Genomic DNA, 15,230 nt, shown 5'->3' with positions numbered 1-15,230 from the left:
ATTTGCAAAAATGGCCCCAATTCTTCACATCTTTGCCATGTAACTTTGCAGTGCTCTGTCACCCAGGGTTGGGTGCATTTACCTGGCTCCTGACACTAGGCTCAGCCTTGGTTTTTTTTGTTGTTTTGTTGTTGTTGTTGTTAAATTTTTTAATTTAAATTCAATTAATTAACATATTAAGTATTATTAGTTTCAGAGGTAGAGTTCAGGGATTCATCAGTTTTATAGAATACCCAGTGCTCATTACATCACATGCCCTCCTTAATGCCTATCACCTAGTTACCCCATCCCCCCAACCCCCTCCCCTCCAGCAACCCTCAGTTTACTTCTTATGATTAAGAGTCTCTTATGGTTTGTCTCGCTCTCCGATTTCGTCTTTAATTTTCCCTCTCTTCCCCTATGATCCTCTGTTTTGTTTCTTAAATTCCACATATGAGTGAGATCATATGATAATTCTTTCTCTGATTGACTAATTTTGCTTAGCATAATGCCCTCTAGTTCCATCCACATCATTGCAAATGTCAAGATTTCATTCTTTTTGATGGCTGAGTAGTATTCCATTGTATATATATACCACATCTTCTTTATCCATTCACCTGTCGATGGACATCTGAGCTCTTTCCGTACTTGGCTATTGTGGACATTGCTACTATAAACATTGGGGTGCAGGAGCCTGGTCAGATAACTACATTTGTATTTTTGGGGTAAGTACCTAGTAGTATAATTTCTGGGTCATAGGGTAGCTCTATTTTCAACGTTTTGAGGAACCTCCATACTGTTTTCCAGAGTGGCTGCACCAGCTCACATTCCCACCAACAGTGTTAAGAGGGTTCCCCTTCTCCACATCCTCACCAACATCTGTCGTTTCCTGCCTTGTTAATTTTAGCCATTCTGACTGGTGTGAGGTGGTATCTCATTGTGGTTTTGATTTGTATTTCCCTGATGCCAAGTGATGTGGAGCATTTTTTCATGTCTGTTGGCCATTTGGATGTCTTCTTTGGAGAAATGTCTGTTCATGTCTTCTGCCCATTTCTTGATTGCATTATTTGTTCTTTGGGTGTTGAGTTTGATAAGTTCTTTATAGATCTTGGATACTAGCCCTTTATCTGATAAGACATGTGCAAACATCTTCTCCCATTCCGTAGGGTGTCTTTTGGTTTTGTCGACTGTTTCCCTTGCTGTGCAAAAGCTTTTATGTTGTTGAAGTCCCAGTAGTTCATGTTTGCCTTTGTTTCCCTTGCCTTTGGAGACATGCCTAGCAAGAAGTTGCTGCGGCCGAGGTCAAAGAGGTTGTTGCCTGTGTTCTCCTCTAGCATTTTGATGGATTCCTGTCTCACATTTAGGTCTTTCATCCACTTCAAGTCTCTTTTTGTGTATGGTGTAAGAGAATGGTCCAGTTTCATTCTTCTGCATGTGGCTGTCCAATTTTCCCAGCACCATTTGTTGAAGAGACTGTCTTTTTCCCATGGAATATTCTTTCCTGCTTTGTCAAAGTCTAGTTGACCATAGAGCTGAGGGTCCATTTCTGGAGTCTCTATTCTGTTCCACTGATCTATGTGTCCGTTTCTGTGCCAGTACCATACTGTCTTGAAGATTACAGCTTTGTAATAGAGCTTGAAGTCTAGAATCGTGATGCCACCAGCTTTGGTTTTCTTTTTCAACATTCCTCTGGGTATTTGGGTCTTTTCTGGTTCCGTACAAATTTTAGGATTATTTGTTCCAGCTCTGTGAAAAAAGTTGATGGTATTTTGATAGAGATTGCATTGAATGTATAGAATGCTCTAGGTAGCATAGACATTTTAACAATATTTTTTCTTCTAGTCCATGAACATGGAATGTTATTCCATTTTTTTGTGTCTTCCTCAGTTTCTTTCAGGAGTGCTCTATAGTTTTCTGAGTACAGATCCTTTGCCTCTTTGGTTAGGTTTATTCCTAAGTATCTTATAGTTTTGGGTGCAATTATAAATGGGATCAACTCCTTAATTTCTCTTTGGGCTTGGCCTTGTGACTTGCTTTGGTCAATGGAATGGGAGCAGATAGGATACAAGCAGACATTTGAAATGAATTTGCCTGTTAAAACTTGCTCTCTGGCATTTCTGCCATTACATGAGAAGGACATGTCTGGGCTGATTTGGACCCAGGAGAATGACAAGAGATATTCCCTTAAAAGGAAGAGGAGGAGGTGAAGGAGGAGGAGGAGAAGGGGAAAGAGTCTGCAGGCAGGGGAGAGAACCCTCTAAAGAGAAAAAATTCTTTCCATTAGTCTGATGACCTTAGTGACTTTGCCTAACCTGGACTGTGCTAATTGGCTTTAGGCCTGTGTTCTAGAATCAAACACTGACAAAGGAAATAGGGTTACCATGATTGAATCTGTCTGGGGACTGAATCAGCTTCCTCTGAGTGATCTGGGAATGGGTGGATGCCTGATACAATCAAGGTTCTGTTAGAAAGGTGGAATGGGTTGATGACCACTACACAAGCAAACAGCAGTATCCACTAAAATCTCAGTGAGTCTTAAATCTCTCTCATGAGTCTTTCATTTCTACTCTAAATGGAATACAGAATTGGTGTCTACTCTGATTAGGAGATTTTGCCCTTGTGCAATAGTGACAGTGAAACACAACCATGGCCTTTAAAATCTGGAAAAATGAATAAAACAAATCAATTGTCTTAAGTAGCCAATGGGCATTATACCATTTCTTTTATAGTTTTTTTTCTCTCCTTTCAGGGAATCAGAGCTTTTTACCAACATTAATCACTCTTTCCAATAGTCCTGATCAGGATTAAGCGAAGAATACAAATCATTTTTATGCCTTAAACACGAGGAGAAACATTGGGTTAACTGGCTTAAAATCATATGGAGAACTCCTTGTTACACTAGACTAAGTCCGGATTTCCTGTCTCTGGGGTTTATGCTTATTCTATGTTACCTTTTAAAATGTTACTTTTTAGAAACTAGCAGATTTTGAAACTTTGAACTGGTGGTATCTCTAATCAGTAGTTGTATGGGAACATTTACTTATCCATTTACTTTCCTTTTGTAAATATACCTGACAAACTAAACTGAATACTATTCTTTTTTCCCTTTTTACTAGCGTACACTTCAGGTCAAACTGCTGAGTTTCTTTCACTTCGCTCATTTATCCAACATTGCACACCCACTACATGCAAGCAAAACAAACCGTTCTGTTTTCTGTTTAACTGCTTTTTGGTTTTATTTTGGCAGCACCTTTATTCCAATAGCAATAATATTTGCTAATATATCTAAGTAGGAATAATTACATTATGATAGAGATACTGATTTCCTTAAATTAGTGCCAATTCTTATTTACCTGAAGTTGTAGAGGACAGTAGAAATACAGTGAACAACCTCAAACTCTTTTTATTTAGTGTTGGAATTAATTTTTACATTTCTCTTTGCATATAGATCCTTGGATCGGACATCCTGTGCCTAAAGTAAACAGGAAATATTTGTTTTAGTAGAATATGTAGTCTTGACATTTAGAAGCAAGAAGTATCTCTGATAATCTGACAGGGGAGAGTGTATTTTCCTTCTCCGAAACCTTCAAGAATTACGTATTCTGGGGAGAGTACTGATTAATAACAATAACTAACAGTATAGCATTTCTTGAACAGCATCTCATTCTCTTGTGGAGATAAAATGGTATTCCCAGTTACGATCAAGCAATCTAAACACAAAATAGAAAAAATGTCTGGCTAAAATCCCATCTTACTTTCTCAATTACATTGGTCTTTGACCGCCGTGAATATTTGGAGTACCAAAAAAATGGAGCCATTAAAAAATAAGTAAATCCACTAGAATTTATTTTAAATTGAACACATGACCCCAAGAAAACGTATTTTGCACAAAATAACTGACTATTAAAATACACATCATCACAAATTAGAAACTTCATACTGAGTTACGTACTGAAATATAAATGCTTGAAATAAATGCACAGTTACTCACACTAACCTAATTTTACAGATTGGTGGCAGAATTCCCTGCAACTGGAGGAATAATTACTTCATGGCAGTTTTACTCTGTGAAGCTCCTCAGATATGTTAGCTACTATGATTATATTATTGCTTCCTGTGAAATCACATTTTGTATTTTTCTTATTGTCTTCACAACACAAGAAGCCCAAAAAGTTCGAGAATTTAAGTCTGCCTATTTCAAAAGTGTTTGGAACTGGCTAGAATTACTACTTTTGGTGGTAAGTATACATTCATACGCATGGTTGGAGGGAATTGCTTCTGAACCCACCAAAATTTCCTATTCATCTGGCAACTAGCTGAGGGCCAGCTCCCTCTTTTCCCCCCTCCCCCAGTCCCAGATCCCCCACCCCCAACTCCTCAACTCTTCAGGAGCCCAGCTGGTACAATTTAAAAGCTGCAAGTATCAATCATAAAAGGAACTGTCATAGGGCATACTAATGGTGTGCCTCCAAAAGTAAGAAGTCCATTTTTTTTTTCCTGATCTGGTCCTTGAGAGAACCAGCATAAACTGAGAAGAACAGGTGATTCTATAGGTATTATGATTTAATGTGCACAGTTCGTCTCCCTTCACTCAAAAAAATGTGTTTCTTATAGGGCCTCATGTTGAAAATCATGGTTATTTTTGGACATGTACTCTTCTATATTGCCTCTCTGTTTTCTTACACTGAATTTTGAAAGAATATGCAAAATCAAGCCTAGGAAGAATACTGAAAGGGGGAGCACGGGGAGTGAGGAGCCAGAGGGTAGCTTGTGGGTACAGAGAACACCAGGATTGGGAAGATAGTCTTGGAAAGAAATTCTAAAAACTGCCAGTTCTCTTCACTGGAACAGACTAAAATAGAGGTCGACAGGGCAGGACAAAGGTAAGAACTTGGTCTTAGAACAATGAACAAACATTTCCGGCTTATACACCCTTACTAACCCTTAGTTATAGCCAATCCTGGATATAAGCCTTGTTTCCCAAAACCAGATTAAAAGTTTCTCAGAGTCAAGAAATGTGCCACCTACCTCTCTGGTGTCCCCAGTAGTACTTAACACACAGCATAACATTGACTGTTTAACTATCTGAGCATTTCAGGCAAAGGAAGATTTTCATGACAGTTAGAAAGCTGTGATACCTGACATAACCTGGTTCTGAAATCCTCTTCTAGAAAAGTTGTTGGAGGGCTCTCAAAAGTGTTATTTTTGTGTCACTGAAAAATTTTTTCTTTTAGTGTTATGTGATAGAAAATATTAAACTTTTAAGTCTCGTGTAGGGAGACTATACTGTACACCTGAAACTAACATAACACTTTATGTTAACTACACTGGAATTATAAATAAATACATGAATACATAAACACATAAATAAAAATAAACTTCCAGGTGTCACGTAGTTACATGGAGCAGAAATGCAGACTTGTCAGAATAATATAATCATTTTAGACATTTGTGCTTTATGACTCAAAGAAACAGGCACATAGATTAGGATGGTCAGGTGATCAGTATTTCGGTACTTTTGTGATCATTTTGCTATCCTAACCTTCTGTAAGTTGAGGTTTACTTCCATTCACGTAAAAGCCTATGTCTTAGTTCCCCCTCCCTTTTTGTTAGACTTATGATGAACTTTTTCCTGTGTCTGTCCATAGGCTGCAGGAGATTTAGAAACAGAAATGGTCTCTAATTTAACCTTTCTTATTTTCCCATTTAGTTGTGTTTTGTGACTGTTGCCTTCAACATATACTGTAATATACAAATTTTTCTCTTACTTGGAGACCTGTTAAAAAATACTGAAAAATATTCAGACTTCTATTTTCTTGCATACTGGCATACTTACTACAATAATATACTTGCTGTCACCATCTTTTTTGCATGGATAAAGGTATTTATACTTTATTATATTAAATACAGCAGATTAGATATATATTTTTTAAGATAGCAAAATGGGAACTAGAGCTGCAAAGTTATGAAAAAAAAAAGGGTTTTCTTAACTACGAAGTAATTTTAAAAGTAGGTTGGCCTTGCGATGATTGCGGGCAAATCTTCAAAGTCTCCTAACTATCATTAAGCACTTCCTTTAATTTGAAGCAAATCTTTTCTGAAATTAATTTAACTTACTCTAAGTAATTATGATATTAGATATTCTTCTGTTTCAATTAACTTTGTTCTTTTTCAGATATTCAAATTCATAAGTTTTAATAAGACAATGTCTCAGCTGTCATCAACCTTGTCCCGCTGTATCAAAGACATAGTAGGATTTGCCATCATGTTTTTTATAATATTCTTTGCTTATGCTCAGTTAGGATTTCTTGTTTTTGGATCACAAGTTGACGACTTTTCCACTTTTCAAAATGCCATGTAAGCTGTTAGAGTAAATGTAATTATATTTACTAGTTTATAAAGAAAAAATAATGGAAAGGCCTATAATAAGTAGTAGCACATGTTTTCATAAATTTAAACTTGGTTTTATATTTTCACTGATAGAAAAATACCTGGTCACACTCGAAGTGGTGTTTAGCATTAAGAGATCCCAATAGATAGTGCAGTCTATTTTTTAAATGTTAAGAGGTCAAGTTAGAAAAATAATTTTTCATTGGTAAAAATTTTACTAAATATAACAGAAATTGGCCTCTATGTTTCTGTAATATTTATTGTCTGGAGGAAAGAAAGTTTAAATGTTTTTCTTTAAGGGCTCTACTTTTAGAAACCTTTTATTGATATCCACCTGATTGTCCTTTGCTGATCTGGCAAAGCTGTGTTTTAAAAATATTTTATATGCATAAAACAATCAGCAGGCAACAAACTTATACAACTGATCAGGTAGAATCCTTAGAAAAATATTCAGGCTTTTTTTTTTTAAGTGAATAATTTAAATAAATTCACTCTCCTTTTTGGGTAGGTAAAATAAGTTCTGTGTGTGTAAGAAAATTATGATAGTCTGAAATATCAGTTCTCAAAATATGTTCTGTGTAACTTAGACCAAGCTTGATGGGAAATGGCTTCATATTTAAGTTTTTGAAATTTTGCATCACTCTTTTGAAAATTTGTGGTGCGTATTAACATACGGCCCTGAGAAAAACTGCAATAACTTTCTTTAGTCAAGAATTCTCCAAACTTACTTGTCAATGCCCTTTTATTTGATTTTGGGGAACTCTGGTCTAAGGAAATGTCTTGAGTTGCTCTCTTTTCACCATCCACATGGATATATTTGAAGTGCCAATTCTAAGAAATTTCATAATATTTGCTGAAATAACCCTTTATTAATCAGTAGTAGAAAGAAGAGTGGACTAGGAACCAAGAGTATATAGATCTACTTTCCACTTCTGCCACTAGCTGTTCAACTTTTCTAGACCTTTATTTCTTTATCTGCAAATGAAGGGACTGGACTAAGTTACTCCCAAAGATTCTTTCCAGTGTCAAACAACCTACAATTTGAGAAGTCTAATTATCTTTCTCTTGAGTGAATTACATTTGCAGTTCCAACAACTTCCTGGTCCTTTCCTAGGATCTTAATTCAAGTGTCACTTACTAATAAAACTTAGTGTTGGACATTGAATATAGTAATTTACAGAACTTGGAAATTGGTCTTACCCTCGATAGTGGGGAAGAAAGGAAGTATAAGGCACAGAATAAACAGGTAGACAACTTTGGAATACATTAATGAAGGGACTTCTGCTTTTGGTAATGATGTGCTGGGTTATTCAGATCAACCTCTTCTTCAAGACAGTTGAAAAAGCTAGACGAAATACAGATAACATTGAAGAACAAAAAAGTAGATAATAAGTGGACCAAAACCAAAAGGCAAGAACCAGAGAAGTAAGCTCAGCATCCAAAGCTTCATTTGCCCTGAAAGCTTTTTTTTTAAGTTTATAAGGATTTTTTTATTATTAAAATATACATAAAATTTACCATCTTAACCATTTCTAAGTATACAATTTAGTGAGATTAAGTACATTCATACTGTGCAACCATCACCACCATCCATCTCCAGAACTCTTTTCATCTTGTAAAATCTAAACTATGCCCATTAATCAAGAATTCTCTACTTTCCCCCTTCCCCAGCCTCTGGCAACCACCATTCTACTTTCTCTCTCTCTCTCTCTCTCTCTCTCTTGATTTCCATTAACTCTCGGTACTTAGTGGGATCATACAGTATTTGTCTTTTTGTCACTGATTTATTCCCCTTAACGTGTGTCTTCAGGATTCATCAGTGTCGTGCAATATGTCAGAATTTCCTCCCTTTTTAAGGCTCCCTTTGTAAGGCTCAATACATTCTATGTATAAATCTCATTTTGATTATCCATTAATCTGTTGATGGCCATCTGGACTTCTTCCAAGTCTTAGCTGTTGTGAATAATGCTATGAGCATGGGTGTACAAATATCTCTTCAATACTCTGCTTTCAATTCTTTTTGTTATACACCCAGAGCTGGAATTGCTGGATCATATGGTAATTCTATTCTGAGTTTTTTGAGGAACTGCCATACTGTTTCTGCAATGGTTGCATCATTTACATTCCTACCAACAGTGCACCAGGGTTTCAATTTCCCCACATCTTCATCAACACTTGTTATTTTCTGGGCTGCTTTTTTTTTTTTTTTTTAATAGTAGCCATCCTAATGGATGTGAGGTGATATCACATTGTGGTTATGATTTGCATTTCCCTAATGGTTAGTAATACAGAGCATCTTTTCATGTTCTTATGATATGTTGGTCTCTTGATGGTATCCCGGTGGCTCTGTTCATTTTTCTTCAATCTTTCTCCTTTCTCTCAAACTTGATAATTTCAGTCATCCTGTCTCTAGGTTCAATGATTTTTTTTTCTTCTGCCTGCTTCAATATGCCTCTGAATCCCTACAATGAACTTTCATTTCAATTATTGTATTTTACAGCTCTACAATTTCTTCTTGGTTTCTTTTGAGGTTTTCTATCTCTTTATAGATATTTCCATTTTGTTCATAAATCATTTTTTTTCATAAATCATTTTCTTAACTTTCTCCATGTCTTTTAGATCTTTGAGCAGTGCTAAGATGGTTGTTTTAGAGTCTTTGTCTAGTAGGTTTGCCATCTGGTCTTTCTTAGGGATATTTCTCTGGTTTATTTTTTTTCCTTCTGTTGGGTCATACTTTCCTGCTTCTGTGTATGTCCTGTCTTTTCTTGTTGTTGTTGAAAACTGGAAATTTGAATGTAGAACGTGATAACCCTGGAAATGACATTCTTGCCCTTCACCAGGGTTTCCTTTGTTTGTTGTTGTTGTTGTTGTTGTTGTTGTTTTATTGTATACTGTCTTCATGCTGAGGATCAGCCTGAAGTGTAAAGGTCTTCTTAGATCTTTTCTGAGCCTGCACCTTTCCCTGGGGATGCATGGTGACTTTCTAATTTCCTCTGTGTATGCAGTTACTTTTGATGTCTTTAATGTCTGGCTCCCAAAGGCGGAAAAAGAGAAAAACGAAGGAGGAGGGGAGGGCACCAAGGACATTAATTCAGCAAGAGGGAGAGGGACTTGAAACAGACAGGGGAACATGCCCAACTCTTTCTGCACCCTTGTAATCAGAAGGTGCAATCAGCAATCAGAACACAGACCCCTAATGTTTAGAGAAGAGTGTCCTGATTGCCCACCCTCGCTCCCACAGGTTGCATACAAGCTGCTCCAGGAATACATGCATGGCTCCCTGCCATGGGCTGGGGGGTGGCAGATGGGTAGCTTTTGCCAAGCTAAAATCTGGAATTGACCAAAGTGGTCTAAGCCTTCCCCTGGAAGTTACAAGCCTTAAATATACTCCAGAGTTCCAAAACAGCTACATCAGACAAATTCTGCCTGTGTCATTGTTGTCTAGGTGGGGAGACATATTCCTAATGTTTTTTACTCCATCACCCTCCCCACCTCACCAAACCCTCCATCATGAAGGCATTTTTGAGGATCCAGAGGAATAGTCAAGGAACTGTGTTTCTGGCCACTTCTTGGGGAGGAGGAGACAGAAGGCAAAGTCCAGGGCTTGCATAGGGGGAGAGAAGGGGAGGGTTTGTCTGATAACCTCTCCACATATCAGGCAAGGAAACTGAAGTGCTAGAGCCTCAAGTTAAAGGTGAATCAGTCCCTCATAATTACCTAGGTATCCAGGGAATTACATGTCTTAAACTTGTATGAAGATGGTCCTGGTTTAGAATGCCTGTGTACATCTGCAGACACAAACAAAAAACCTCTCTGGAGAAAGTTTATTCATCCTAAGTCTCAAATTTCTTCTACAAGCAATTTTTCAAATATAACTTACTGCTCATAGTCAAAGGCAACCTGGTACAGACGGGATAAGAAATCATAAGCAAGAACAAGCACATAACAAACAACAGACTCAAAGACTTCCAATATTGGAATAATCATGCAATATTTACTATATTTAGAGAAATAAAACATAAGTCAGAAAACAGCTTTAGAGAATAGGACAGTATAAAAAGTGACATATTTGTAAAAGTATCAAAAATAGAATTCTAGAACTGAAAATTATAGTAACTGAGATTAAAAACCTCTTAAAATGGGGCCTGGGTGGCTCAGTTGGTTGAGTGTTGTACTCTTGATCTCGCCTCAGGTCATGATCTCAGGGCTGTGGATTTGAGCCCCACATTGGGCTCCATGCTGGGCATGGAGCCTACTTAAAAACAACAAAACAAAAAACAAACAAAAAAAACCCAACTAGTTGACAGGTTTGACAGCAAATAAGAGATGAAGACAGTATGAGTAAAGTGAAAAATAGGCCACCAAAAGTTACTGAAAACGTGACATAGAGATATAGAAAGTAGGAGAAGATATGAGGTAAGAAGACTGGAACAAGAAGGCCTAACATGTTTAACCTGAGTTACAGAAGACAGACAGTGAACTAGGCAATATTTGGAAAATGCTAAGGAATAGCTAAATACCCAGTCATGTGAAGTTATAGTAACCACAGAGGTATATTATTATGGAACTGTTAGCTATTTTAATTTATAAGAGAGAACTCTAGAAAGTTACCAGGGGTATCAGAAAGCTACAAAACAGTATTTTCATTCAATATAACCCTGTATGCTAAGCAGTCATGGTGTTCCTTTTAGGTTGGGTGGGGGCGGCGGAGAGATAAACTAAATTCCAGTTAGGAGAAAAATGACAATTACATTGTGTTTGAAGTCTCCATTTCCTATGTGATTATAACCATTCGGCAACTTGGTTAGGGTTTTGTTATTCACATTACTTACACAGCAGAGGTATCTGGACACTTTCCTGATAGAGAAGGACTGAATAGAAGCTTTAGTTAACAAGCTAATTTCTGGAGAGGAAAAACGGTGCCTTTAACTTATCTTTTCTTCTGTAAATACAACTCAAGGATTACAGATCAAGTTTGATCAAAACTAAAACAAAACCTCTCATTCTCCCATATCAGAGAGGAAAAAATCGTTGTTGAGAGACTTTGGTCTCCTTCCAGTTCAGCTTTTCTTATCTTGTGTAGAAGAACATTATAAACCAGCATTAAAAGCTGAATAAATGGGGTGCATGGGTGGCTCAGTCGGTTAGCGACTGACTCTTGGTTTCAGCTCAGGTCGTGATCTGAGTCATGAGATCCAGACTGGGCTCCACACTCAGTGCAGAGTTAAAAACTCTCTCCCTCTGACCCTCCCTGCTGTGCTCTCTCTCTCTCAAATAAATAAAATATTTATTTATAATAAATAGGCTAATTAATTAATTAAAAGAGTTATTTGTTTGAGAGAGAGAGAGAGAGGCAGAGGGAGAAGCAGGATCCCGATGTGGGGCTCGATCCAGGACCCTGGGATAATGACCTGAGCCAAAGGCAGACACTTAACTGGCTGAGCCACCCGGGGACCCCTAAATAAATAAATCTTTAAAAAAAAAAAGGCTAAATAAATACTTTAAGTATGATTTAATCATGTCTTAGGTACCCAAGAGGAAGTCCCAGGTTACTCTTGAGCCCTAGGACTCCAAGTAGCCCGTTTCTTTGAATACATTTTCTTCCTTCATTGTTTACAGCTGTGCTCCCTTTACATGGGGGGCAAAGGCAACCAGGAACAAGAAGCCTTCTTCCTTTTGACTGACTAACCAATCACGCAAAGTATCTACATACTATTAAAAATTCCATCCCAGACTCCCCCTTAAAATAACTCATTTTAAGCATCTAATAGCAGTAGCAGTGGCATCAAAATATATCAAACATAAATCCAAGTAAGCTCAAAGTATCAACTGTGGTTGTTCCTAGTTAGGTTACGAATTTTTAAAACTTTTTCTTTAGTACTTCCTAAAATTTCTCCCATGAACGTGCATTATTATTATAATCAGAAAAACTGGAGTGCTGCCTTTTTCTTTTAATTGTCCAATATTAGAGCCCTGGCTATCCATGAGGAACATAAAATAGATGTTATCTATTCCAGAAAACAGAATATTGGTAATAAAGTAACATGTAACTGTTGGCAAAACAAGAGTAAGAGAGATTTTCCTATGTACTGTTCACATAATTTAAAGAAAAAAATTTAATTTCATCTAATATTAATAATCTTTAAATTATTATTTCAAAATGATCAATTCAGGAACCTGGGTTTTAAAAATGGAAACTACAATAAATCTTTTTTTTTTAAAGATTTTATTTATTTATTCGACAGAGATAGAGACAGCCAGCGAGAGAGGGAACACAAGCAGGGGGAGTGGGAGAGGAAGAAGCAGGCTCATAGCAGAAGAGCCTGATGTGGGGCTCGATCCCATAACGCCGGGATCACGCCCTGAGCCGAAGGCTGACGCCCAACCACTGTGCCACCCAGGCGCCCCTACAATAAATCTTTTTCTAACCTAATAACCTACTGACCCACTGACCTCCTTTGGAATTTAGGTTAAATCTGATATCACAGATATTTCTGGGTCTGTTGGATCTATTAACATTAATTAAAAGTAATGCTGAAATTTAATCGACTGATATAATACAGAACCCAAGCAACAATCCTTAACAATGTTTATCACCATTTATGAAAGATTCTAACTTGCTTCTACAGACTGCTCAGTGTTTGTATTATAGCTAAAAAGATAATTATTCCCAAGAAAACTATTTTAACTTGTAAAGAAAGATCCAAATACATTTTAAATTAATTGTTTAATGTATGAGTAAAGATGAAATTAAACAGTTCTCAATTTAAAAACAAAGACATCATCTACATAATTTTTAACATATCCCTGGTATGTCTGGCAAAGCCGTTGCAAATTAATGATGAGAAAATAAGATGTCATGTTAAGTAATCCTAATTCCACCTCTGCTGCTACTACGCTCATTCAAAGCCTTAATTTCTTAATTTTCCACCGTTAATAAAATGAAGATCTGTTATATTTTAAATGTTATTTTACATCAAATCCAAGATTTATAGTTATTGAAGAGAATAAAGTAAACCTTAGGGGGCGCCTGGGTGGCTCAGTCAGTTGAGCGCCCAGCTCTTGATTTCAGCTCAGGTCATGATATCCAGGTCCTGAGATTGAGCCCTGAGTTGGGCTCCACGCTCAGCGGGGAGTCTGTCTCTCCCTCTTCCTCTGCTTTGCCCCACGCTGCTCACTGGAATGCAGTCTCCAAAAACAAAAACAAAAACAAAAAAAACCACCTCTGGATCATGTTTGAGGGTCATTACCAGCACTCGTTTGAAACTCAGCAAGTGATAAATTGTCGGCATCTTATTTTAGCAGAAGAGGAGTACAGATTAAACACATTATTGGTATTAGAAATTCTAGGGTTCTTGGGTCTAGGTACAAGTTGAAAATCCTTATTGGACAAGGTCAGGTATTCTAAGTTTCAGAAGGACACAAGAAAGGCTAAGGCTATTGCCAAGACTAGTTGGTAAGCAAATATCTCAAGGGTCAAATCTTGTGGGATTGAGTAAGTGGAAGCCCCTCATTTCCTGAATCACTATTGAGCTATTGAAGTACCTTGTCTGGCCTTTAGGGGGATTATCCACACCTAGTTTTACTGAACTTGGGGCTAACATGACTAAAGCCAGAGAACCTATGCCACATGCAGCTGGATGGATACTTTCCTAGACACAGCGGTAACTCCCATCAGTTGTCATGTATGTGTGAAGGGATATAATGTTTTTCTTTCTTCCCAAAGATTTGCACAATTTCGAATTGTTCTTGGAGATTTTAATTTTGCCGGTATTCAGCAAGCCAATCGTATCCTGGGACCCATTTACTTCATCACTTTCATCTTTTTTGTGTTCTTTGTCCTGCTGGTAAGTATGACCATGTATTTTCCCTTTTTAATATTTTTTAGAATAAAAAATAAAATTATTAATTTAGAAGAAATTATAATATCACTGCTTAGCTGTCAGAGCTTTTTACATTTAATAGGAATTGTGTGGATTCCTAGTAATCCAGGCTAAGTCCAGTGTCTAAATGTTTTCAGTTTGTCCAAAGGAGAATGTGATCACATTAGTTACCATCTTGGTGTCTGGCATGTGCCAGGAATGTGCTCAATCCTCTCTGAGTATAACGTGAATATCCCAGGTCTCTCCAGCCTGGGACATTCCACACTGGCAGGGATGAATATATTCTGCCCATTTGCAATGGCTTCTAGCCCTTACGGCTAAAAGCTCATACCTGTGCGATTTTTCGGAGTCCCCAGGGTGGGTCTTTCACGTGTGCTCAGGACAAATTTATGTGGCCTTCCTAATCAGGAAAAGTTGCTTTCCTAGTCGAGGCCCTGCTACTGTTCTCCTTGAAAACACTTTTGTCAATGTACAGCAGTTATCCCCTGGTGGTGGCCAGAAGTCCTCAGAGTGACAGAGCTGGGCTTCAGTGAAAGGTGGAGGTGGGCTGGAAGTAAGAATACCCTCTCCACAATTGTTTGTATGATCTGGACATAGTATTCATAAGAGCCTTAGTAAGACTATGCATTTAAACAGCTTTATAGAATTTTAAAAAACCACTCTTATGAACATATACTTATTCTGTTTTCTTCTGGTATGCAATGTTGATCAATTAGTGTGTGTATGTATATGTGTATACATACATAGATATCTACATTACTACCCAGTTCATATGCATTATTTTACATGGTTTTTCTCATTTACCATAAACATACTCACCTATATCCACACTATACGTTTCCCATTCTACTATGTTATAGCCTGCATAGCCATTTCTCTATTACTGAACATATGGGCTACTTTTAAATTTTAATCTAATTTACAAATGCCAGCACTGAGGGCGCCTGGGTGGCTCAGTCATTTAAGCGTCTGCCTTCA

General features: G+C 37.3%; 1 protein-coding gene across 1 annotated transcript in view; it reads left to right on the top strand.

Moving 5' to 3' along the window:
• The window catches only part of PKD2L2 (polycystin 2 like 2, transient receptor potential cation channel), a 38,063-nt gene that overhangs the window by 9,049 nt on the left and 13,784 nt on the right, over nucleotides 1–15,230 (top strand). The window contains exons 6-9 of the mRNA XM_045794619.2: nucleotides 3,989–4,217; nucleotides 5,690–5,860; nucleotides 6,155–6,336; nucleotides 14,096–14,216. Of these exons, the coding sequence (XP_045650575.2) occupies nucleotides 3,989–4,217; nucleotides 5,690–5,860; nucleotides 6,155–6,336; nucleotides 14,096–14,216 (703 nt within the window). The remainder of the gene's footprint in view (nucleotides 1–3,988; nucleotides 4,218–5,689; nucleotides 5,861–6,154; nucleotides 6,337–14,095; nucleotides 14,217–15,230) is intronic.

Source organism: Ursus americanus, chromosome 5 (genome assembly GCF_024610735.1).
Source record: "Ursus americanus isolate L20-20 chromosome 5, mUrsAme1.1.p, whole genome shotgun sequence".
NCBI classification, from domain to species: domain Eukaryota; kingdom Metazoa; phylum Chordata; class Mammalia; order Carnivora; family Ursidae; genus Ursus; species Ursus americanus.
This window is presented reverse-complemented; position numbering and strand designations above follow the sequence as displayed.